The sequence below is a fragment of the Stegostoma tigrinum genome, chromosome 2 (genome assembly GCF_030684315.1).
Source record: "Stegostoma tigrinum isolate sSteTig4 chromosome 2, sSteTig4.hap1, whole genome shotgun sequence".
Lineage (NCBI taxonomy): Eukaryota > Metazoa > Chordata > Chondrichthyes > Orectolobiformes > Stegostomatidae > Stegostoma > Stegostoma tigrinum.
Window position 1 is genome coordinate 22,730,914 of NC_081355.1, and position 27,444 is coordinate 22,758,357.

The following is a 27,444-nucleotide window of genomic DNA, read 5'->3' on the forward strand; positions in this document are numbered from 1 at the left end:
TATACAGCAAGATACAACTGGATGGAGGCAGGAGTTCCATAAGCTGGGGATTTCTGCACCTGGCCGTTGAACTGAATCCAGTGTCACAGATGAAGTAGTTGCAGGTGAACAGTATTGGTCTTCATTTAGACAATCCTCAGTTTTGGGTCTGGATTAGGCAAGAGGCTCCAATATTTCCAAAAGTCTTCTATTTTTAAAAAGAAGAATCCCTCCTCCAATACTGATAAAGTTTCCTTTGATGAGTTGGCACTTTGAGCTTACATAAAATAAGGTCCTTTCTCTTGACATGTATGTCAAACCATTATGCCCACTCATGATGATCCTCTTGTATGGTCTTTTAAGTGAGAGCTACAGGTGATTTTTCACACAAACAAAAACGGAATTGAGTTCATAAATGCACTTTATATTATAAAACAAATAATATTATTATATCAAATAACGGTAGATTTCACTTCATCAAATTAGCATATCACTGAAGTCATCTGGGGTACTCTGAATCCAACAATACCACACAATTCATGGAGCAGGTTCGAGGATACAAAGTAACATACAAATAGCTGTATTCCCTACCCTGGGCACTGAAAAATAATAGTTCCCTTGAAAACAAGTATTACATTTTGAAAACAAAATAAGAGCGTATGGGATGAAATATAAGATGGACCGAGGCTTGGGTTAACAGTCAGAAAGCAGAGAGCAGCCATAATTGGGTCATTCTCAGGTCAGTGGACTGTGACAAGTGGGATGTTGCACAGACCAATGCTTGCACCTCAGCTTTTCAAAATCTACATTAGTGATTTAGATCTGGGGACCAATTGTAGGATTTACAAATTTACAGACGATTAAAATCTTAGTGGGAGTAAGGGCTGAGGAGACAATGCAAAAGGACTTAGATAGAACAAGTGAGAGGTCTATAAATGTCAGATGAAATATGAAGAGGATAAGTATGAGGTTAATCACTTTGGTGGGAGCATCAATGGTGGAGAGTATTTCTTCAAGTGGTGAGAAATTGGAAAGTGTTTTTGTCCAAAAGGGATCGGATATTCTGTTAGGCAAATACTCATTGGAGGGGTGCAGACTGAAGATATACACTGGGAACCTGCAGAATCCTAGACACAGCAGACTCCATGGGTATCAACCTGGAAATTGAAGATACTGTCCCTGAAGTCACTTCAGTCTTCTTTGCCATTTTAGATTGTGGCTAACCATCTACCTTAATGCCATATCTGCAAGCCATCCCAGTCTTCCTTTAGGTCAGTAGTGACTAGAAATGTACCTAACTTTCTCAAGCTAACTTAACAAATGAGTTTTCACAGCCTTCTGTTGTGCAGAATTCCAAAGATTCACCATTGTTTGACAAAAGAGGTTTCTCCTCAACTCAGTTCTAAATAGGCAGTCATTATTCTGAGATTGAGTCCCAGAGTTCTAGATCCCACAGCAAAGTGGGTGGGGGGTGCATGTCGTTTCTTCATGTAGTCTATTTACCCCTTTAAAAAATTATACATTTCCATGAGGTCACCTTTAATTCTTCTAAACTCCAGGGAATACAAGCTCAGTTTCCTCAAACTCTTCCTCATGGGACACTCTCGCCTAACCAGGAAATCAGATTCATGAATCTCCGCTGTTGTCCCTCTATGTCAAGTACATCCTTCCTCAGGAAAGGGGAGCAGAACTGTACACGGGACTCCAGGTATAGTCTCACAATGGTTCTATATGACTGAGTCAAGATGTCTTTGCTTTCGTACTGAAACCCACTTGTGATAAAGACTAACCTGACATTTGTACTCTGAATTGTTTGCTGCACATTCATGTTAGCTTTCAGTGACTTTTGAACAAGGACCCTTTTTTTAACATCCACATAGTGTCAAATTTTGCTAAATATTGCTAAACTCATTCTCCATCATATTTCGTACTTGAAGCAGGGCTATGCTTTGAACAGAATCTCGTTAAATGGCATGAAATAAAGTCACTTCTGAAATGTTTGCATCACTGCCCCTTTAATATTAAATTAAGCATGTCAGCAAATGAAAACCAGTATTTCATTAACAGAAACAAAATTTACACAAAAGAAATTAAACTTCTGGAAGATTCTGATCTCAAACTTAAATTATGGCAGGAAGCTGAAATGACAATGGATAACAATGACCACCAAAAAAATGTGGGGCATTTAATTTTGACAATGATTTTATATGCAACTTGCATTAATACATGAAACATTCCAATATGAATTGCTCTATATGAACGAATATCTAATTTCCACTTCTTTGCTTGTAACCAGCAGACTATTCACAAATCAGTCTGGTGCTTTTATAATGCAAAGCAGCCAGCTGCGAAAAAAACAATTTTTTATTGCTCAATTGATAACACAGGAAATAAAGCTGATTGAGATAATCAGAACTGCGGATGCTGGAGAATCCGAGATAACAAAGTGTGGAGCTGGATGAACACAGCAGGTCAAGCAGCATCAAATAGAGCTGACTATCTATTTGGCACATTATCACAACACTTTACGTATTTAAAGAATTCTCTGAAGAACAGAGAATAGGATGGATTATCTTTCATTCATCTCATCAGGGATAGGCACTAGAAGACTTGGATCTCTGCTTGCATAGAGCTGCCTGACAGTTTCCTAGGTCTTCCCAGTGCCATTTGGGTCTGCATATATTAAGCCTTTAGGCTTCGTGTCAATATTTGAACAGCATAAAAGCAGACTTTGCCTAGTTTTAATGTTATGGTTGCTTGGCCAGTGACCCAGAGGCAAATGCACGCTCTAGTGCCCCTTTTCAGGATAAGCAGAAAACATTCTCATCCGAGTAGAGGCTTTATTTCTGAATCATCTTGCCCCTTTCTTGGGAAATGGAAACCATTTAGGATCTTAGGCTGAGGTTCTCAAGCGGCAGCCAGGCACATTAACTCTCAGCAGTCCTCTGCTGTGCTCACATTTCCTCCAGCAATTACAGTCTAGAATCCAGCCAGAAATCTTCTAGGCCACAGAAATAGCTGAGAATGGAGAATGACCGGAGAAAGTGACTTCTCACTTCTCTCATGCTTTAATTTGATTTTAATTGTTTGTACATTTGTAACTTCAAAAATAAAATTCTTGCAACCCATTAGATATTCTGTCATTACTTCTGGATGACCTTGCTGCCATCTTTCCTCTCCATTTCATTTGTGTAAAAAAACATTCATAGAAGAAATATATACATTATAACATTCTTTTCCTGACACGTTGGTAGGGCTATATTTTGCCCGGGCTGTCCAGCATTGAGAGACGGTGTAAACGGGATAGCTCTAATTCTTAATTATTATCAAAAAAAAATGTTTAAAAGGTATAAACGTGCTGTATCAGTGTAAATGAGGTATTCTATACAAAGACAGGAAGTGGTATGGCACACTGAAATGTTATGTTTGTGTCAAGTATGTTTATCTGAAATGACCAGCATTTACAAGGCTGATTTTAGACATAAGGCTTCGCACTCCTCATGAGTGTCAAATCTGTTCTTGTTTCCTCCACAGCCACCGTACCAAAACCTCTTGCAGGCTCGTGAGCTTTTATCAAAGTACCATTTTAGGTTGTAGTTGTAACAATCTCCTTCATTAAGGTTCAGCAGGCACTCATCTAGAATGGAAGAAAAAGAATGAATTGCATTTATGTAGCACCTTTCCTAATCTGCAAACATTCAAAAGTGCTTTGCAATCAATGAAGTCCACCGGCAGTCAATGTTGTAATGTAGGAGATATAGCATCCAATTTGCATAAATTAAGCTCCCACCAACATCATTATGACAACGACCAGATAATTTGCTCTAGTGAGGCTGATTGACATGCTAGTGCCAGGAAGGATTAAAGCAATCTAAGTAAATTAGTTACTTAACGTTAGTGTAATTAATTAAGCTTTATTAATAAAGTTGTCCTTCAGGATTGGATTAGATTAAATGAGCTGAATATTTTCATTGCAAAAAGGAGCAATGGAATGAAATGGAACATATAAATGTTTCCATTTAGCAATCTTTATGTATAATCCTGTGTAGTGAGGACTGAAAGATGTTAGGAGCTAGATTTTCTCCTAAGATCTTATCCAAAATTAGCTTAAATATAGTAGTTGAAAAGTAGGACAATGATTATTTCAGCATGATCTACCAGTAATTCTCCACCATTAATTTCATTTTCCTAGCTGTATCTTTCTCTCCAACCACATACAAATAGTAGTAAATTTTCCTGACAGTTGTTCATTTCTCAGCAGAGCACTTTCTTTATAGAATAGAATCCCTACAGTTTGGAAACAGGCCCTTTGGTCCAACAAGTCCACGCCCAGACCCATTCTCCTAGAATCCACCTAATCTACACCTCCCTGAACACTATGAGTAATTTAGCACGGCCAATCCACCTGGCCTGCACATCCTTTGACCTGGAGGCACCTGGAGGAAACCCACACAGACACAGTCACCCCATGCTGGGATTGAACCCGCGTCCCTGGTTCTGTGAGGCAGCAGTGCTAACCACTGAGCCACTATGCCGCCCCATAGTTTACACTTTTCCCAATATGGCTGGAAATATGTAGATAATCCAGGAATACCATATATACAACAAGGCTCCGATTTTATCTCAGCACGCAAGTTATCATCAGCACACTGGCTTGAGCAGGTCAGTGCAGATGGCATTGCCAGAGTGAGGTCTGGGCTGTTTTAATTTCTTGCCACACATTAAATTTTCAGATTAAGCTCTCAGTTGAAGTTAGCAGAACTGACACAGTGGCTGCAGTTTGGAAAAGAAAGTTATGTAACCTGAGTTACATAAAGACTGAGGAAGAAGGTCTGACGCAATCACAGGAATAGACAGGGAAGTGTGGAGCTGTAAGGCCATTTTACCTTTATTTCTTAAGAACAGGAGACATGCATGCATTTTGGAAATGTTTTACATTTATTTATATTCATTTGGTTGTACAGAACTTGAGTTTCGCTAAAGTAAAGGGACTTGATGTCGAATTTCAGAGTTGAGGGGTAAGTGACAGCCCTTGACATCAAGGCTGCATTCAACTCAGCATGGTATCAAGAAACCTTAGCAAAACTGGAATCAATGGGTATTGGGGGCAAACTCTCCACTGGTTAGAGACATATCTGGCACATGGGAACAAAAATAAAACAAAGAACTGTGTATGCTGGGAATTGGAAACAGAATCAGAAATTGGTGGAAAAACTCAGCAGGTCACTTAGCATCTGTGGTGAGAAAGCAGAGTTAATGTTTCGGGTTTGGTCAGTTCTGAACAAGTGTCATCGGATCCAAAATGTTAACTTTGCTTTCTCTCCTGCTGATTTTTGATTGTGATTCCAGCCATTTTTGATTTTGTCTGGATGGTAGGGCTCTGGGATGTTTGCTGAACAGGAGTAGGCCATTCGGCCCTTTGAACCTGCTCTGCCGTTCAACATGATTTAGCTAAATGATCTGGATGTGAATATAGGAAGCAGGGTTAGTAAATTTACAGATGACACCAAACTAGGCAGTGTAGTGGACCTTGAAGAAGGTTATCTCAAAGTACAATGGGACCTTGGTCAGCTGGGCCAATGGGGTGTATGGTGGCAGATGAGGTTTAATTTGGATAAATGTGTTATATTTTGGAAAGGCGAATCAGGACAGGACTTACCCACTTAATGATAGGACCTGGGGAGCGTTGCCAAACAAAGAGATCTAGGAGTGCAGCTGTATAATTGCTTTAAAGTATAGTTGCAAGGGGATGAAGAAGGTTTTTGACACACTTGCCTTCATTAGTCAGAACAGTGAGTGTAGGAGCCAGGATGTCATGTTGTGACTGTACAGGGCATTAGTGCGGCCACTTTTAGAATATTGCATACAATTCAGGAGGCCCTTCTACAGGAAGGATGTTGTTAAACTTGAGAGGATTCATAAAAAAATTTATAAGGATGTTGCCAGGACTGGAGGGTTAGAGTTATACAGAAAGGCTGAGCACGCTGGGGCTATTTTCCTTGGAGTGTCAGAAGCTGAGGCGTGGCCTTATAGAGGCTAATAAAATCATAAGGGGCATGTTAAGGCTATGGTGACTTAATCTCTACCTTTTACATTCATTCACACACAGAATCTGTCCTTTGCAAACAGGAAGAACACATCCACACCCTGTATCTTTTTCAACTGAACAAAAGTGTGTGGGTTGCCATTTCCTCCTGCATTCCCTCAGCGCAATCTTAATCAGATTTGTCTTGCTTATTTTGAATTTAAACAAAATCTCTTGACGGTTCACTGCTCCCTTGTGCAATCCCCTCAGCAATGCCTCTACCAATCAGAGATCATTTGTCAACCAATCACACCCACGTCTCACTCCAATAAAAACTGCTGTTTCCTTTCAGATTTGCTATTCTTGTGATTCTGTCCTGATGAATGTATGTTTTCAGCACATTTCTTTTTTGCAGTAGCATTATTTGATGCTCACACAAAACATGTGGGGCCAATTTTAACCCAATAGGGATAGGGCACCTGGTCTTTGAAATGGCCTCCACAAACTTAATTTGGATAGGATATACAGCACGGTAGCAGGTCGTTCAGCCCATCTAGTCTATCCAATGTTGGTGGTCCACTCAAGTATCTGCCCATTTAATCTCATCCAAATCTACCATCATAACCATCTAATCATCTATCTCTTTCTTCCTCAATGTATGTATAGCCTCTCCTTAAATACTGTGCACTTCAACTACACTTTGTGATATTGTTCGACATTCTTATTATTCTTTCAATAACGATTTTTCTTCTAAATTGACCATTTGATCACTGACACAATTCAAATCTATTCTCATCAGCCACTCGTTTAGCTAGGGTTTTTTTTAGAGTGAATCCACATCTTGCCTAACTCAGTCAGGAGCATCATTCATCCAAGCAAATTGGTTCCTAAGTATCTTTAGGATCATATTTTAACTAAGAAAACATATCAGGGAAGCAGTGAAGATCCTAAAAGAAAGATTTTATGCAGCATGGTTCCACCAGGCTTCACAAATGAAGTCTGAGCTTCAGTTGCCAAAGGCTCCTTCCTGTCCTCCCATCCAGAAGACCTGGATAGACAGCACCCACCCAGGCACTTACTATGGTGTGAGAAATGACCTTTGAGCAATTAATCTTTCCTTGCTGGCAACTGTCCATTTGTAGTAGGCAACTGGTCACTAAGATCTGGGAGGTCAAATGGCCTCATCTTTAAACTGATGCTCTCATCCCACAATTTTCCAAAACTCATTCCTGAATTAAGCCCCAACGCCCCAACAGAAATGAGTTCATCTGCACTTACCATAAATATTGATATCATCTTTCTGTTCTTCAAAATCTTGCAAAGTGTCCAAGCTGTGATGAAGAAGTAATGCATAAGTAATTGAAGAAAAAATACAATCTGTGTTCAAAGCTTGATAGCAGATGTCTGCAAAACTTACGGTGTAACAGGAAATGTTTCTGGTTCTTCTGCACTGTCAGAATTTACTCCTTCGCATTCCTTCTTTAGAGATGGAGGTGGATAGTTGTTGATTCCAGCTATAAAAATGAATGAAATAGTTTAAGCCTTTGTAGAATCACAGAAAAACACAGACTCACAGTATTATAAAATGCAACAAACTGTGTGTAATTTTGATAAAGGAATTTTTCAATTAAAGTCAGCACGTAATTGATCTATTTGGGTTCGTCTGGTGCAGTGACAGTGTCCCTATTTCTGAAGGAGAAGACTCAGTTCAAGTCCCAACTGCTCTGGAGGTATGTCACAATATGTCTGAATAGTTTGATTTTAAAATGATTATAATTGAACTACTAAGGCTCTTGTTGCACAATGGTAATGGCCCTACCTCCAGGCCAGAATGCCCAGGCTCAAGGCCTACCCGATTCAGTTATGAAGAGAGTTCGGACAGATGGGGATCATTTGCCTATAAGCAGAGGAAATTGAGGGGGGGGGGGTGGGGCGGTGACGGAGATCAACGACCAGTGAATATAGATTTAAGGTAAGGAGCTGGAGGTTAAGCGGAGATGTGAGGAAAGACCTTTTTCACTTAGTGGGTGCTAGGAATCTGGAACTCACTGCTTGTAAGGGTGGTAGAGGCAGAAACTCTCATAACATTGAAGAAGTATTTACATGTACACTTGCAATGTCAAGACATACAAGGCCAAAGGATGGAAAATGAAATTAAAATAGCTCGGTGGGTTTTTTTTATGACCAGCATGGAGCTGTTGGTCTGTAGATCTAGAATCCCCTACAGTGTGAACGTGGGCCGTTCAGCCTACCCCAATTCTCTAAAGAGCATCCTACCCAGACCCACCTCCCCCTACCCTAACCCTGTACTTCTGGCTAATCCACCTAGCCTGTACATCATCAGACATTGTAGGCAATTTAGCATGGCCAATCATGTAACCTGCACATCTATGAGCTGTGCGAAGAAACTAGCGTACCTGGAAGAAACCCATGTGGACAGAGGGAGAATATGCAAACTCCACACAGACAGTTGCCTGAGGATGGAACTAAACCCTGGTCCCTAGAGCTGTGAGGCAGTAGTGCCAACCACTGAGCTACTGAAAAACCCATCTGTATGACTCTACAGGTGCATCATTGCATGTGCGAACAGGTTGATTAAAAAGACCTCTAATTGAACTACAATACCTTAGCTCATTCATTATCCTCCATTATCACTGCGCACTCAAGCGATTAGCTAACACGAACAATCACAAACAAATGGTTTGGTGGAGAAATGTGATTGGCACTTAAAGAATAATTACCCATGGATGTGGATCCCTCTTTTTCAGTCATTCTTTAAATTTTATCTTTCCTGATTTGTTGGAAAAAATAAGAATTCCATATGCTAGAAAGCAATTCAGGAAGAATGAATGATAGTTGCAAGATCTTGCAAGCAAACCACTCATCAATTGAAATGGGTAGAGGGAAGTTTTAAGATTATGTATAGATTAATGATCTGTGGCTAAGATATAACTTTGATAGCCTCCTTTTTAGTAGATATTTTTGCCATTTGTATCATTTCTTCCATTCAAAAGAAAATAAGAACCTATGTTGCTGAACCTCTGAATATTGAAAATATGAAAGATGAGCTCTTTATGAAGGTCCTGTGTTATGAATGCTTTTCCTGTACTGCATGAGAAATCATGACTCTATCACAGGTGCTACTGTGAAATTTTGAAAGAGAGTACACAGCAGAAAGCAGAGATGGGACGAAGAGATTTGTGTGTAGCTGGGAAGACTCTGTCGACTTCCACAAATAGCAGGCAGGGCGTGAATGCAGAAGTCCCAATTTCATTTTTGGCAGGTGCAATTTATTTTTTAAGGAAGAAGAATGTGTGTCGTTCACATTGGAGTGAACCTTAAATTTAGCGAGGGCCATTTGAAGTAAGCAATATGTTCAAACAGGCTCTATTTTGGTTCATTCCAGGGGTTTAACCCATCTTGTGAAAATCTTGAATTGATAGAATAGATGTAAATGCTCTTTGAAGGGTAGATAATGGCTTTATCATTCATGATCTGAACTTTGGTTTTAAATGCTATACCCTTCAAACTTTAAAAAACATATCTGCAACCTCCAGTGAGAATTAAAGAAAACCCTTTGTTGAAGGCTGTGATTGACAAGTGTAGGTTAGAAAAGGAAAAGCCATGGCTGGGTATGTAGTTTCAACAGAGCTCTTTAATAACATTTCCCCAGGGGCTATCATTATGTCATTGAGGTGAATATTACATACTTCTGCTGCATGTGTTTTCAGCAGAAGGCACGTAATATAAGTCAACCCAATATCTGCTCAGCTACCGTTGAGCTCATCCTTATAACACAGAGGGCTGCTGGGCACCGAAATACAGTACCCACCTATGCAAACAATAATAACAAATATTAAGGATCAGTCTTCATAAAGACTGGTAAGTTAGTTATGGAACTCTTCCATAAACACAGGCCAAAACCCACATGCCACTAGTTTAAAATCCAAACTCTAAACAAAATGAGAATCACACATTTACATCACTCTGCTTATACTAGAAAACCTACCCTTGCACCCCATTCTGCCACCTCCCTGAGATGATTAATAATCCCTATCCAAAGCCCCTCAGCTGACCTCACTTCAGAATCCATTATGTCTCCTTCATTGGCCAGCTTACAATCCTGGCAGCACTTTTATAGAGGTCCTGCTGGGACTGCAAAAGCCACTGGCTACTCAAATTGGCTAGAAATGCCAGAAGGTGGCAACCAGGGGTAGAAATCTCGCTATCCACCACTTTAGCCTGTCTGAAGCCCATTATGGCTATGGGGTAGGCATCATCTGGGCCTGGTGACCAGCTATTGTCATTTCTTCTGCAGTGGGCAAGCCACCTGCTCCCCTGTAATGATCTGCCTATGACATATGTTCAGCTGAATCTAAAAAGCTATCGTTACCGCAGTAGTAACTGAGTTCTGAGTTCACAGCTTGATTAACAACTTAAAAGTCACTTTCAAAGCGTTAGGTTTATACATCAGAATTTATTTCATAATTGTGCATGTAGGGGTGAAAGTTTTATTAGGTAATTAGAAGCTTATTCCTGTCCATATGGTTAATGAGATTTCCCTCTGTTGGACACTGGGTGAGGGATTATGGAGACAGCCATGGAGATAATGAGGTGCAATAGGAAAGGGATGGGAAGGCAAGAGTTGGAATACAGGGTATGAAGGGGCTGTGACTGGAGGATAAGGGGCTGTTATGGGCCAAGGGAAGTTGATGAGGCCTACCAGCATAAGAACTTCAAAAAATACTTGGATGCAGTCTGAGAGCTGAGCTCAGTCTTCTAAACAGCCACAGTACTTGCCTACTTCCATGCTTCCTACGCTGTGCTTTCATGATCGATCAGTAGCACTCTATCTCGTAACTACACCTCTGTATGAAAGTTATATAATTTTGGTTACTGGTTCAACTGATGTGTGACCCAAGCTACTTGCCTCATTAGCTAAATTCTGGCCATGAGGCTATATTGAGCAATCAGGGAATGCCTAAGAAGCTCTGCAACTGCTCCAAAGTGCTACATGTTGGAACATGGCCAAAGGAGTCAGTTTTGACGTTGCATCTGGGAACTCCCAGGTGATGCTAAGACTCACTGTGCTCAGGAAGTTAACTTCCTTAAGGCTGTCATGCAGAAACTCTGATTTTTCCTAAAGGAATTTCAGATTGGTTCAGTTATCCCTGTTTTCACTTATTTCTAGATCTTGTAACAACAATTATGTCAATTATCTATGCCTCATTTTGGCAATCAGTGTTTTGGTATTTTGTTCCACAAGTCTATATTTGCTGACATAAAATCAGTATGAACCAAAACCCTTTCCCCTCAGCACCACAAAGTATGTTCCAACTCAAGAATAAAAATGTAGTTGTTCCATGTAGTGAACTGGAATTCAAACACAAATTCCCCTAATATTCGTTCAGGGCCGAAGCCTTAACAGTGAAGCCTGGTGTGCCTAACGGAGGTCAGCAGCAACGGTCAGTGGCTGTGGCGACTGGCAAACACGGACACTTCTTAGCCCAGTGTGGGTGAAAGCCATCCCAGCACACGGAAGAGTGAGCCCTCTTGTGAAAAACCCAGCTTGGAACGTCTGCAGGCCCAAGGCTTAAGAAAGGACTATAATGTTTGACAGAGATAGTAGGAACTGCAGATGCTGGAGAATCTGAGATAACAAGGTGTAGAGCTGGACGAACACAGCAGGCCAAGCAGCATCATAGGGGCAGGAAAGCTGACGTTTTGGGCCTAGACCCTTCTTCGGAAATTTCTGAAGGAGGGTCTAGGCCTGAAACATCAGCTTTCCTGCCCCTCTGATGCTGCTTGGCCTGCTGTGTTCATCCAGCTCTACACCTTGTTATCTCATAATGTTTGACTTTTTAACTTGATTTCTTCGACCTTCTACTTTTATACTAAGACAACTATAACACTGAACTTTTTAACTTACTTCTTTTTTCTACTTCTGTAACTAAGATTTTGTACTTAGGTACTGTGTATCTAAGATGGTGCCGTGCATGGTAACACTGTACACTTTTCACTGTACTCTTGTACCTCGTACTTGAGAACACATGACAGTAAATCCTAAATCTAAATCTGCTTACTTGCTGTATCCAGTAACTATTTTCATTATGTGCAGCAATATTCATGTAGAACAATAAAGTGGGGAGATGAATGAATGAAGAGAGATTATCAATGAGTTAGGAAAGCAAGGTGGGAAATTAATGGGAATGAAGTGATCAGAAAGGGAGACCTGACGGCATTACAGAAATAATGTGGCAGCACAGTGGCTAGCATTGCTGTCTCACAGCACCAGGGGCATGGGTCTGATTCCACCCTCAGGCAATTGTGTGGAGTTTGCGCATTCTCCCCATGTCTGTGTGGGTTTCCACCGGGTGCTCTGGTTTCCTCCCACATTCCGATGATGTGCAGGCTAGGTGGATTGGCCATACTAAATTGCCCAACTATTCACGGATGTGTGGATTAGGTGGGTTCTAGGAGCTTGTGTGGGATGCTCCGAGGGTCAGTATAAACTTGTTGGGCCAAAGGGCCTGCTTCCACACTGTAGGGATTCTACAATATAACGAAAGGGAGATGGGTGACAATGAAGTGGCAGCATAGGAAGGGAGAGAATACTAAGAGTCCAATTGATGAAGTGGAGAGCAAATGTCAGGACGAACTAGGGATAAAGAGCGATACACATGTCTCACAAGACAGCCCAGAAGTATTTATGAATATCTAAGTACAATGTAATTATCTTTTTCATCGCTGGAAGTCCATACTGAGCAGAATTTCTTCTCCCAGTTCTTGGATGAAGCAAAGGGCTGGAAACATTTCTGGCACATTTCACCAGCCATCTGCATTGGTGGTCCAGAACTATCATTAGGATTGTAAGTAGGGTGTGGAAAAACAGACAAAATACAGGGTAATGGAGATTGTATTGACTTGTGGGTCATACTAGCATTTAGGGCTCCTCTAGCTGGCAGGATTTCTGTTAGAAGCCTTCCTTGATGGTCACATGAATTTGTCATATATAGAAAAATAAAATGTTTATGAATTATAACCATTTAAACAGATTAAGTTTACAGCCTTTGATTTATACAGACCTCTAAGAGCTATACAGTAAGGGTTCTGGAGCAAAGGAAATCCCTGAAAAAGACTCCCATGCATAGGATTAGATGTTAAGAGATAAAAACAAAATAATGAAATAAAATATGCCCCCCGGATTAAACAACAATAAAACATCAACAGTTCTGCCTCTGGTCGCTGATTATAAAAAAAACAAAATCTGATTTAATGGCCTTTAAAATGAAAGTCTTAGAGCCATAAGACATAGGAAGAATTGTAGAACATTCAGACCTTCAAGCCTGCTCCACCATTCAACCGAATCATGGTTGATCTGACATTTCTCACACGCACTTTCCCAATAGCCCTTGATTCTTGATGAGGAATCTATTTGTCTCAGTATTACATATACACAAGGACACTGCACCACAGTTGTCTGTAGTAAGAGTTCCAACCCTCTGAGAGAAGAAATTCCTCCTCATCTCAGTCTCATGTTATTACCTCTTTACCCTGAGTACATGGTCTCTGGTCCTAGACACTCCCATGAAGGGAAACATCCTCTCAGCATTTACTTTATAACTCCAGTTTGAATGGTACCACTTTAGCACCAGCATACCCACAGAGGTTACAGCCGTAGATATTTGAAAATATAGCCCTTCAAGATCTACAAGTTAATCTCTGATAGTGTTGCTCACAGATTTACACAGACAACACTGAATGACGTGACTATCATAGAATATTACAGCCCAGAAGCAGGGGAGGGATATGTTTGCTTGATGGTGGTTATCATACAGGAGTCAGGAGAAATGTTTAAGGATGAAACATTGTGGTGAGCAGGGTGAAGGGGAAATCTTGTGTGATTCTTGTTCAAGCCATCAACTTTCAACATTTCAAAGGGACCATTGCATTTGTTGCATCGTGGTCCATTCCTCAATCATTCCCTTGCACTTATCAAAATCCCTTTCTATTTAATTGCACAAGGTGAAACGCTGCCTTCTTATCTATTCCCTTCTCACTGTTCAAAGCACCTAGTATTCCTTCAAGATGAAACAGCGATTTATGTAGATCTCTTTCAATTTAGTACTGTATCCTCTGCTCCTTATGTTATCTTCTGACACTGAAGACAGTAAACATATATGAGGTCATTGCTTTACAGAATATTTCTACCCAATCTGTAAAGGCGCCTCTGAGTTTCCTCTCCCTGCTAATTTATTTATCTGCCCGTACAGACCTTGCGTTTTCTTTATCTCTCTGTCTTCTGAACCATTCTAATGAAAACCAATGCATGTTTCAGGAATATGACCTCATCTTTCGATTAAACCTTTCACAGCCTTGCAGACTCAACACTTTCAACAATTTGCAGTTCCTCAAGAGCCATCTTTTGTTTCTTCTCTTGGGCTATCTCCTTTTGCCTTGTACCATTATCTCTACTGTTACGTAATCTCACATGCCTTCCACCTTATCATTATCATAATGTTCTCATTACCCCCTTATACCCACCTCTGCACTTATATAAAATCAATTAAATCTTTTTTCTTCCCCAATTTTGACGGAAGGTAATTGAGTTTAATTACGTTTCTCTCTCCACTGATGCTGCCTGGCTCAGTACATTTTTCCAGATGGTCATAACTTTAAAAAAAATTCCATTTTCCTCTCTGCTTTCTTGCCAGCAATTTTAAGGCTGTGTAAATTGCTTAAAGGTCTACTTGCCAATGAAAATATTCTACTCATTCATCATTCCAAAATCCCTTATATGCTTCAATATCTTGATTATTAAATCTCCCCATCGCCATTTCTGCTCGACAAAAATAACCTCAGTTTTCCTACTTTCTTCAAATTACTGATGTTGCTCATCCCTGGGACAATTCTGGTGAATAATTTCAGTATATTCTTCAAAGTTTTGACATCTTCCATTAGCTGTGGGGGCCTGATTTATAGTGTACATTGATTTCCAACTGGTGATTTACAATGGTTTAATGTACTCTACAAAATAAGAATATAAAGGCTACTTAAGTCAAGCATTCCATTCACTTTTTAAAACACTTCTGAACCTGTTTCAAAAGTTTGTTTGTCGGTGTCCTTTGTTACTATACCCCTTTTAAAGTTGTATCATTTTGGTTGTATTGTGTCTCGTTGTTCTTCCTATTTTGCATCTGTCTTGCCCTCACCCCTAAGTTTTCCTCTTCCTTTCCTGTCTACTTTCCTTAGAAAAGGTTTTAAAATTCTACACGTGATACTTTGGACAGTTCCAAGAAGTGAGTGCAGAAACACAACAGGTAATGAATCCGAGATAATGGGAACTGCAGATGCTGGAGAATCCAAGATAATAAAATGTGAGGCTGGAAGAACACAAGCAGGCCCAGCAGCATCTCAGGAGCACAAAAGCTGACGTTTCGGGCCTAGACCCTTCATCAGAGAGGGGGATGGGGTGAGGGTTGTGGAATAAATAGGGAGAGAGGGGGAGGTGGACCGAAGATGGAGAGAAAAGATAGGTGGAGAGAGTATAGGTGGGGAGGTAGGGAGGGGGGTGCAGTCAGCACATTGACTTTGCGTTGGCTGTTCACCACAATGGTTACAGCAGTCAGCCAGGGCTAACGGCACTGCTCATTGGCTGCATGCATCAGCCGCTGATCAAAATCATGACTTTCAGGCACCACTTAAACCTAGCCCGCACTGCTCAATGCTGGCCTGCATTCCTAAAAGGAGAAGTGAATTGTGGCTGGAGAAGTTGCTGGCAGTCACGCAGGATGTGGGGAAAAGGTGAAGTCTTGACAAAGGAGACAGAAGGTAGAAGAGCTGTCCTGCATCTACTGGTATTCAGGAATTCCTCCAAACACACACACACAAAAGACAATGAGAATAGACAGCCATGGAGTTCCACTCTGGGAGACTAGCCCCAAATTTTAAGATGCCGTGCTACAAGAGCTTCAACACTTTTGTATGAATGTTCGAGATCAATAAGTGCAGTTTCGAATGACATAAACAATCAACTATTACAGCCTTAGTCCAAACATTGACAAAAATGCTAAGTTCAAGACAGCGACTGCCCTTAACATCAGGGCAGCATTTGGCTAAGTGTAGCATCAAGGCACCTTGACAAAACAGAAGTCAGTATGAATTGAGGTCAAGCACAAAGGAAGATGGTTGATGTTTCTCCAGATCAATCATATCTGAGCCACACTGCTGCAGGAGTTGCCCATGGTACTGGCACAGGCCCAACCATCTTCAGCTGCTTCAACAATGACCTTCCCCCTACCATAAGGTCAGAAGTGGGGTGTTGGCTGATGATTGCACAATGTTCAGTTGCATCCACAACTCCTCAGATAATGAAGCAGTCCATGTTCATATGCAGGAAAATGTGGATAATATCCCAGATCGGGTTGATAAGTGGACATTGACACTTTTATTGAATGAATGTTGCCCAAAGCATGACCTTCTCAAGGAACTGGAAATCTTCTCCATCTCCTCTCAATGGCATTATCATTACTGATTCCCTAGATATCATCATCCTGAAGAATGCCACTAACTAGAAGCTAAACTAAAAGAGTTTTATAAATACTCTTGCTTCAAAAGACAAGGTCAGAAGCCAGGACTTCTGTAGAAAGTAACTCATCTTCTGACTTCCCAAACTGTGTCCACCATCTGCAAGGTACATGTCCAGAGTGTGCTGGAAAACTCTCCACTTGCTTGGGTTGTGCAGCTCCAACAACACAAAAAATTCAAAATCGCTCAGGACAGAGCAGCTACGTGACTGACACCCCATCCACACATCAGGCAGTCAGTTCCTCCTTTATAATTGTTCCATGACAACAGTGTGTACCAATCCATGAGATACACTGCTGCAAATCCTGAAGGTTCCTTTAACAGTGCCATCCAAACCTGCAACCACTACCACTTCAAAAGGCAAGGGAAGAAGACAAGCAGCAACATCAACACCTGCAAGGTCCTCTCAAGACACGGAAACTTGACTGTTATTCCTTTACTGTCACTGAGTCAAAATCAGGGAACTCCCTTCCTAACAGCAATCCGTGTGTCTCTACAACACACGGTCTATAGCAGTTCAAGAATGTAGCTCACGATGACCTTCTCAAGGACAATTAGGAATGGGCAATAAAGCTGAACTTGTGAGTCGCACCCTCATCCTGTGATCAATGAAAAAAGTCACAGTGGTCAGATAGTTCTTAACCGACCCCAGCCCATCACTCATCTATTAACAATCTCTATCACCAAGGCTTATTTTCCAGTGTTCTACTAGACTCTTAAACACTTGGCACTGCTAATACATAAGGAACGGAGAGGATATTCTAGACATTTTGTCCAGAATAAAGTCACACCCAAGAGGAAAATACAGATTCTAGAAAGGGTGGAAGTGATTGATCAGGATCTTGTTAGTTGGGATATAGTAGAGTTTGAGTTCGAGATCCTGTCTGTCCCATCCAACCAGTGCAATATAATCAAACTCTGTGAGGATGAGAAGAAAGATGGCAGGGAGTACAGCCACAAAGCAGGCCACGGCTGGAAATCAGAAGGCTGCCCATCGGTGAGCAAACAGCAGAATTGAAAAATGGTAGTAATAACAGTCTTCCTAATTACAGCAATAGACATAGACTGCAGCGTCTGCAACTAAGGGCAAGAATCCAGAAATGTATGGAAGGGTACTTCAATTCACGAGATACTGGCACTGCTTTTGAGACCACAAGAAAGCTGTAGCGATGAAGTAGATTAGGAATGGTGACTAATGGAAACGGTAATTCGGATGATCATAAAGAGAAATCGGATGAATTAGTGAGAATGGGCAGAGTGATTTATAAGAAATGTAGACAACACAGGGAGAAGAGGAAGCAGACCACAGGAGAGAAGAAAGTAATACAGAAAATTTACATCAAGGGGAATAAATGGAGTTGCAGAAGTAGAGCCTGTAAAGATGATTATGCACACCATGAGAGGAACTCCCATCAAAAAAAAGGTTAAATGTCTGTATATCAACCTAGAAATTGTCCACAAGAAAATAAGGATACTGTGAGACATTAGACATTAGGAGAAACCAGATACAGTCAAGCATACTGAAAAATGGCTGCAGAAAAATCAAGTTGGAAATTCAATACTTTAAGTATAACATATTTAGGGAAAAAAAGAAGAGAACAGGAAGGGTGGAGAAGCTGCAAAACATGTTTCAATATTAGACAGCATTTGGCAGTTAACTTTCAGTCAGCATTAACTGCTATATTCTCTATGGGATAATGTTTACCCATCAAAATCTGTTTGCCAACAAATCAGCACCAACCTCTCATAACACATAAGGGTTATTTTTCCTTTACACTGGTATTTCAAACTAATTGACCTGAGTGCAAAACAAATAAAAAAATCAACAGAATGTTTTTTTTTCAGAAATACTCAAGTTCTGTACTATTATATAACTGATTTAGACAAACCTGAAGAGGACAGAGCCAACTGGTCCAGATGGATCACTTCAATATTTTATAGCATAACTAAAAGAAGCGATAGTACAGACACTGCAACTCATTTTTCATAATTTGTTCTAAAAATGATATGCCAAATAACCGCTGGATAGCTGGCATAATCCGTATATTTTGGAAGGGGAACAGGAAATGTTCATCCCATTTCTAGAATCCTTCGGACATCAGTAAGAGGACAAATAATTAATCCTTGCTAAAGGAAATAGTATTATCTTGAAATAGAACAATGAGTTGTCAGCATGTATTTAAAAAGGGAAAATCTTGCTTAACCAACCTTATTAAATTTTCTGAGGTGATAAAATAGAGAATAGACTTTGGTTATGTAACAGATGAAATTTATATTGATTTTCAAAAGGGTTTGAATGAGATGTGTCATATGAATATGGTCAGAGGGACAAGTTGTAACTTGAAGACTAGCTGGCTTTAGAAGTGATGAGGAGTAAAGAGTTGTTATAGAGAGTGGCAGAAAATAGGAAGTGATGCTCTGATGATCACCGTAGTTCAAAATTAATATTAACAATTTGTCAGTGGAATCAAAATTAAAACCTTCTCAATTTGGGGATTCCACCAAATACTGAGGAGGGCTGCAACAACTTATAGGAAGACAGAATGAGCAAGTAATTGGCAAGTGATAGCTAGCCCTCACAAATGAGATCATGTGTTTGGGAGGTGACTTTTGTTTGCAGGTACCATTCTTGACGGGCTAAGTAACTATGGGATCTTGGAGTATAAGTGCACCAATCACAAGGAGGTGCACTACAGGTTAGCATGGCCATTTAAAAAGAAACAAACCCATTATCAGTTTTAATTTCTACAGGGATAGAACTAAAATGTAGAGAAATTTTGTTAAATCTGTATCAATCTTGGTTAGATAACACTTAGAATATTGCATGCAGTTCTGGCAGCCATACTATAAAAAGGATATTGAGGAACTGGGGAAAGTGCAGAACAGATTTACAAAGATGATACCAGAATTGCTTAGGAATACAGATCAGGAAATTGATAGATTGGGTCTTTTCTCTTGTAAGGGAAGCTGAGGGAGTGACCTAACAGAGGCATTTTAAATTATCCATGATTTTGACAGAGAGAATGCTTACACATTTACACTTACAGGGAAGAAAACAGTGCAGGGTTATCAATATCATTAACAGTTACCAAGTAATCCAACAGGGAATTCAGGAGGTTCTTCACTCTAACAGTGGTGAAAATGTGGGGCTCATTATCACAGAGTGGCTGAGGCCAACAACATTGCTGCACTTAAAGAGAGGCTAGATAAGCATTTGAGGGGAAAGGGAATAAATGGTTATCAAGTCAGATTTAGGTTACAAATGATGGAAGGAGGTTCAAGTGCAGCACGGACTAATTAGGCCAAATGGCCTTTTTAAGCATCATATATCGTATGTAATCCTACATAACCTTAAGCCTGTGAGCTGCTTGGAAGCATGGACATCAGTGACACACAGGGTCAGCTTGCTGCCATGTATGATCAAACTGCTGTGACTACAGCTACACACACCATTGTTCAAAGGGACTCGCAGGATAGCTTACAGTCCAAAAAGTGTTCTCAAACAGAATGCGAGGTTTGTTGGGACAGTGCCTTGCCCAAGTTTCATTAACTGAAGCATGAACCTGCTGCCTCCTCTCAGGAAGACAGTGTTCAATATTCTGGTATTGCCCCTCCTCCAGTGCCCTGCGCTTGTGTGTGATAGCCAACTAAAACTGCTGCTGCTTACACCAAAGTGATAGTTTCAAAAAACAGGTCTTCTAAGTTCAGAGGTAATAGGGACTGCCGATGCTGGAGAATCTGAGATAACAAGGTGTAGAGCTGGATGAACACAGCAGGTCAAGCAGCATCAGAAGAGCAGGAAAGCCGAAGTTTCGGGCCTAGACCCTACTTCAGAAATGGTCTAAGCCTGAAACATCAGCCTTCCTGTTCCTCTGATGCTGCTTGGCCTGCTGTGTTTATCCAGTTCTACAACTTGTTATCTTCTAAGTTCAGAGCTGCCTTCACAGCCTCCTCCACTAAAGATTAGAGGCTTTACACCATGCATACTGCAGTAAACAGAAAACCGGACAGCAAAGACACGCACCATAAAAGGGCAAAATTAAGCCATTTGGCCCATTGAGTCTGCTCCACCATTCAATCATGACAGATACGTTTCTAAACACCACTCTCCTGCCTTCTCCCTGTAACCCTTGGTCCCCTTACTAATCAAGAACCCAGTTATTCTGTCTTAAATACCCAGAGAAGACAGTCGCTAGGGAAATCCATAAGGGTGAATCATTTACAAGAAATATGGAGTTATTTTACAAGCTTAATACAGGTGTGCTTATTTTGTGGTGGCTTATATAATTTTATATTGTGGAAGACAATATGATAATGACAGAGAGAAGGTTAAGATGTGTAGAGTTAATCATGCCAGTAAACGGAGATTGCATCAAGTAGTGCTTCAAGTATACCTGGGGAAAAATGGGATAATTTAATATTTGCCTCTCTTTTTCCTCCTCCTTTTTCTGCCTCTTTCAGCAGCTTGCACTGCCCTGCACAGTTGCTGCTTCTGCTTCTGGTTATGGTCTAGTGCACCCGTGTCTGACAACAATTAATGCCTGCAGAAACCTTGCTGTAGGATACAGCCTTCAGTGCTTTAACGCTGTTGACTTTAGCGGCTATTAATGACTGTGGAGACATACAACTATATGAATCAGGAACCTATCTGGCATGTGAAGCACAGTTTGCCATTCAACAACATCATGGCAGATGTGTTTGTGCTTTTTTATGTAGAATTGACAGAACGGAATGGTTTGCTCAGCTGTTTCAGAGGGCAGCTGAGAGTCAACCACATGTCTGTGGGTCTGGAGTCATGAGTAGGCCAGACCAGGTGAGGATGGGACTTCAACCTGGCTATCTGGAACATTAGCTGAGATTCTGAATGAATAATCTCAAGATAACACCATAGGCCATCACCTTTCTGCAAGATTTTTAATGTGACATCCCCATCTACTGCAATGAGTTTTGATTCCCTTGTCTAACAAGAATCAAATGTTGCCTTTAATACATTCAATGACTTTCTGAGCCTGAGACTTCCTAAGCACAGATCCGTCTAATAGAAAATAATTCTCCTCATCTCTGTCCTGAAAGGGCAATCCCTAATTTTAAATCTGTACTCTCCTGTTCCAGAGGAAACATTGTTTCCATACCAACCTTGTCAAGCCTGTTCTGTACAATCCTTTCTCATAAGACTGCCTACTCATTTAAGGTAAAAATTTAGTAAATCTCCTCTGAACCACCTCCAAATCATCTAAATTATTCCTGAAATAAAAGGCAAAAAATGCATACCATATTCAAGATGTGGTCTCACCAATATCCTGTACAACTGAATTTACTTATATGTCCAATTCCCATCTTAACAAATGATCGCATTCCATTCACTTCTTTTATTACTTGCTGTAACTATGCACTAATTTTTTAACGCACTAAAACATCTAGATCCCTCTGTCCCTCAGGATTCTGCAACCAGCCACTGTTTAAATCATACCCTGCTTTTTTTTTGTTCTTGCCGTCAAAGTAAGATAATTCACATTTTACCACATTATGCTCCATCTCTTTCTGCCCATATAATTTATCTGGGTGTATCAGTCTGCAAATGACAATCTAGTTTTGCAACAAACTTTTCTACTTATCTTTGCATTATCTGCAAATTTACTTATCATGTCATACTTTCCATCGTCACAATCATCGATATAAATTGTAAATACGTTGCGGCCCCAGCAGTAAACCTATGGATTCCCACTTGTCACCATGCACCAAATGGAAAATATTTCATGCATGCATTTTTTGCCAGCCAGTACATCTTCTAACTATGTTCATATATGCCCCACTATCCTGCTTCCCTCTCCTACACCATCAGCTCCTACTTTGCTCAATAACTTTTTATGTGGCACATCGCCAAACGTTTGCTGGAAATCCAAGTTTAGCATGCCAACAGGTTCTGTTCATCCACAGCACGTTACTTCTTCAAAGGAACACCAATAAATTGGTTAAATATCATTTTCCTTTCATAAAAATATGCTGACTCTTCCTGATTAATATGATGTGTTTCCAACTTCCCTAATGGCTGATTAATTGCAACACCTTTACCCTGACAGACATTAAGCTAACTGGTCTATAATTTCCTGTTTTCTGTCTCCCTCCCTCCTTGGATAGAACAGTTGGACTTGCTACCTGCTAATCTGACGAAATCTTTCCAGAATTGAGAAGATTTTGGAAGCATCGATGCATCAACTGCCCCATTAGCTATCTTTGTTAAGACCCTATAATAAAGTCCATCAAGACTGGGGTGGCATGGTAGCTCAGCAGTTAGCACTGCTGCCTCACAGAGCCAGAGACCTGGGTTTGATTCCACCCTTAGGCGACTATCTATGTGGAGTTTGCATATTCCTCTGGGTGCACCGGTTTGCTCCCACAGTCCAAAGATGTACAGGGTATGTGGATTGGCCATGGTGCCCAGTGGTATTTAGGTTAGGTGGGTTCGACATGGGAAATGCCAGGGTAGAGGAATGGGTCTTGGTGGATGCTCTTCAGAGGGGTAATGTGGGCTTGTTGGGCCAATTGACCTGTTTCCACACTGGAGGGATTCTATGATGCAGGAGGCTTGTCAGCCTGCAATCCATCAGTTTGCTCAATATCACTTTCCTGGTAATTGTAATTTTACCAAGTTCCTGTCTACCTTCCTCTCCTGATTTATAGCTATTATTGGGATGGTTTCACATCTTCTACAATAAAGATAGAAGCAATATATTTTTTATTTCAGAAGCCATTTTCTTACTTTCTACTATTAACTCCCTATTCTCAGTCTTCACAGGATTAATTCTCACAATACTTACTCCTTTCTGTTTTGTAGATACCTGTAGAAACTCTTGCTATCCATTTTTACACTTTTAGCTAGCTTCCTTGCATCATAGAACATAGAACATTACAGCACAGTGCAGGCCCTTTGGCCCTCGATGTTGTGCCGACCTGTCATACCGATCTCAAGCCCATCTAACCTACACTATTCCATGTACGTCCATATGCTTATCCAATGACGCCTTAAATGTACTCAAAGTTGGCAAATCTACTACCGTTGCAGGCAAAGCGTTCTATTCCCTTACTACTCTCTGAGTAAAGAAACTACCTCTGACATCTGTCCTATATCTTTCACCCCTCAATTTAAAGCTATGCCCCCTCGTGCTCGCTGTCACCATCCTAGGAAAAAGGCTGTCCCTGTCCACCCTATCTAACCCTCTGATTATTTTATATGTTTCAATTAAGTCACCTCTCAACCTTCTTCGCTCTAATGAAAACAGCCTCAAGTCCCTCAGCCTTTCCTCGTAAGACCTTCCCTCCATACCAGGCGACATCCTAGTAAATCTCCTCTGCACCCTTTCCAAAGCTTCCACATCCTTCTTATAATGCGGTGACCAGAACTGTACGCAATACTCCAAGTGCAGCCGCACCAGAGTTTTGTACAGCTTCACCATAACCTCTTGGCTCCGGAACTTGATCCCTCTATTAATAAAAGCTAAAACACTGTATATTTTTCTCCAGATTTGCCTTTTAGGCAGTTTCCACCCTTAGGCGGCTGTCTGTATGGAGTCTACATATTGCTCTGGGAGCTCCCGTTTGCTCCCACAGTTCAAAGATGTGCAGGGTAGGTGGATTGGCCATGCTTAATTATCCATAGTGTCCGGGGAAGTTAGGCATTTTTGCATTTTTTACTCGTTTCCTTGCATAATCCAATACTTTTCTCCAAATTAGCCTTTTAGTCAGTTTCAGCAGTTTCTTTTATACATTCAAACCAATCATCTGGTTTACCATTGATACAACTACATTTTTGTCTTCAAATCTGATGCTTTCTTTGACTTCTATACTAGCAACAGTTAATGGTTATTTCCTTTGGATTTTTTTCTTTTTAGCAAGAATATATTTAGTCTCAGTATTTTGAAGTATTCCCTCAGATATCTGACGCTATGCCTCTTACGATTTGTACGTAGCCTGGTATTCCAGATCACTTCAGCTTGAACAGTTTTCACATCCACACAAAATTTGAAACTACTCTTAGATCCACATTCAAACCAGACATAAAATTCAATCATGTTGTGGCTTCTGTAACGTATCAATCCCGTTTCTTTACATAATACTAAATCTGTTACAAACTATTACTTGATTCCAGCAGATGCTGATCAAAGCTACTACACTGAAAGCATGCTATGCTTTTTGTATCAGCCTGTTTATGCCTCATGTAGCTCATTTCCTCCTACTTTGACTCCTTCCTCTCTCCCCCTTGTCCAGGCCCTGTTCCCCTCCAGTGCAATTCCTCTGATGCCTTCCGCCACACTGGCAATTTCCAGTTCCCTGGCACCATCTGCCTCCTCTTCCCCATGGATGTCCAATCCCTCTATACCTCCATTCCCCACCAGGACGGTTTGAGAGCTCTTGGCTTCTTCCTCGACCAGAGGCCTGAGCAATCCTCATCCACCACCACTCTCTTCTGCTTGGCTGAACCTGTTCTCTCACCAAACAATTTCACCTTTAATTTGTCTCACATTGGCCAAGTCAAAGCAGAAGCTATGGGCACCCACATGGGTCTCAGTTACACCTGCCTCTTTATGGGATATGTGGCACAATCTTGTTCCAGCCTTACACTGGCACCCTCCCACAACTCTTTTCTTGGTACATCAACGACTGTTTCGGTGATGCCTCAGGCTCCCAGCTGGACCTTTGTACATTTTGACTCCAATTTCTATCCCTCTATAAATTTACCGCGGTCCATCACCAACATTCTCTTCCTTTCCTTGACTTCCCCATCTCCACTTCAGAGAATACACTGTCAACTGCCATCCTCTACACAGCAACTGGCTCCAATATCTACCTTCACCACTGTTCTTTACAACCCTTATACTATACATCCCACTCTCCCAGTTCCTTAGCCTTTGCTGTGTCTGTTTGGATGATGCCACCTTCCAAAACAGTGCTGCTGACATGAATTGCTTCTTCCACAACTGTCGTTTCCCCTCACTGTGATAGACAGGGCCCTCAACTGCATCCGACCTATCACTCATGCCTCCACCCCTTCCCATCACTCATGACAGCATGACTGAGTCTGCCTTATCCTCTCGTTTCACAACCACCAGCTTCCACATTCAAAGGGGAGGTGATGGCCTAGTGGTGTTATCGCTGGACTGTTAATCCAGAGACCCAGGTAACATTCTGGGGGCTTAGGTTCAAATCCCACAACGGTGGAGTTTGAACTCAATAAAATATCTGGAATTAAAACTCTAATGATGACCTTAAATCCATTGTCTTTTGTCAGGAAAAACCCATCTGGTTCACTAATGTCCGTTAGGAAAGGAAACTGCCATCCTTACCTAGTTGGCCGACATGTGATTCCAGGCCAATAGCCATGTGGTTGACTCTGAACCGCCTCTGGGCAATTCGGGATGGGCAATAAATGCTGCCTAGCCTGTGATGCCCTCCTCTCATTAATGAATAAAATGCTCATTCTCCACCATTTCAGACATGTCTTCCCCCTCACTCTGCCTATCCGTATTTTGCAGCAGCTGTTCCCTCTGGGATACCCTAGTCCATTCCTTGACCACCAACACTACCACCCTTCCCACAGCGTCTTCTCATGTAACCGCAGAAGGTGCAATGCCTGCCCCTTCACCTCCTTCCTGCTCACCATCCTATGGCCTAAACAATCTTTACAGGTGAATCAGCATTTCACCTCTACCTCCTCCAATCTGCTGCACCCAATGTGGCCTACTCTCCATTAGAGAAATCAAGTGCAGACTGAGTGACTGCTTTACGTCAGCTTGGGTCTGTGCATAAGCATGACCCCAGCCTTCCTGCAGCCAATCATTTTAGCACAGCATCTTGCTTGCATGCCCACTTGTCTATCCTCGGCTTGTTGCTCCAGTGAATCTTGGTGCAGACTGAAGGAACAACATCTCGTCTTTAGACGAGAATATTGAGTTTAACAGATACAGATTGTGAGCCAACTCTAACTCCTTCCCTTTCTTTGAGTTTTACTTGTTACATTCTTTGTCACTACGTCCTGTCTCCCCTCCCCCAAGTCCAGTGGGACTATCTGTTCTCTCCAGTCTGGCTGTTGGATGCACCAATGTTCTGCCATTCTTAAATTCTGATCTTTTATTCTGCTCTATCGACATTCCTTCTCCCTCAGTACTCCACCACACCTCCCCCCCCCCCCCATTATTACATAAAGGTGCACTTCACATCAGCTCTGATGAAGTATCATCTACACTCAGAATGTTAACTTGCTCTCTCTCCATGCATGCTGCTTGACTTGCAGTGATTTCCCACATTTCACTTTTTTTTCTTATCTGGGTTACGGTCCTGATTTTGCCTGTTGATTTAAAATCACCCATGATTATTGCTATCACGTTACCACAAGTCGCCAGTATTTCTTTTCAAGTACTTTGTCATCCATTGTGGAAATGTTTATGACACTGTAGATCACTCTCACCTTTGATTTCTTTTCCCTAAACTAATGGGAGAAAAAGAGCCAAATTATTGTAGAATTATTTGGACAGAAGAAATCAACTAGCAACTCTCAATCTGGGTGGTTCTTCCTGCTACTCATGACAATAGTATGGCTTTAAGAGATGCATTTTGTTCTGGGTTTTTTTTTGGGAGATGTTTTAAGACAGAAGTACCCTGTTGTCTATTTGAATCCAGTAAACAGCTTGTAAGGCTTTGGAGGTTTTTTTTAAGTTAGAATAATTGAAGCAGCCTGAAGGGATGGTGTCAAACTCACACTGAACTAGGATTTTCTTTAGTTTAAAGCTTTCGAAATCAATTGCTTCTGGAGTCCTGAAGCTGGGTTTGGAAGCTTCTGTTCTCTCCCAGAGATTTCT

The 27,444-nt window shown here is 41.1% G+C and overlaps 1 protein-coding gene across 5 annotated transcripts in view; it reads right to left on the bottom strand.

Moving 5' to 3' along the window:
* Positions 1-401: 401 nt before the first annotated feature.
* LOC125462486 (collagen alpha-6(VI) chain-like) overlaps positions 402-27,444 on the bottom strand; it is a 164,326-nt gene continuing 137,283 nt past the window's right edge. For all 5 annotated transcript variants that reach the window (XM_048552571.2, XM_048552580.2, XM_048552599.2 and 2 more), the window contains 3 exons: positions 7,422-7,518; positions 7,283-7,335; positions 402-3,616 (listed from right to left, as the gene is read on the bottom strand). In XM_048552571.2, coding sequence (XP_048408528.1) covers positions 3,441-3,616; positions 7,283-7,335; positions 7,422-7,518 — 326 coding nt within the window. In that variant the 3' untranslated portion in view covers positions 402-3,440. The remainder of the gene's footprint in view (positions 3,617-7,282; positions 7,336-7,421; positions 7,519-27,444) is intronic.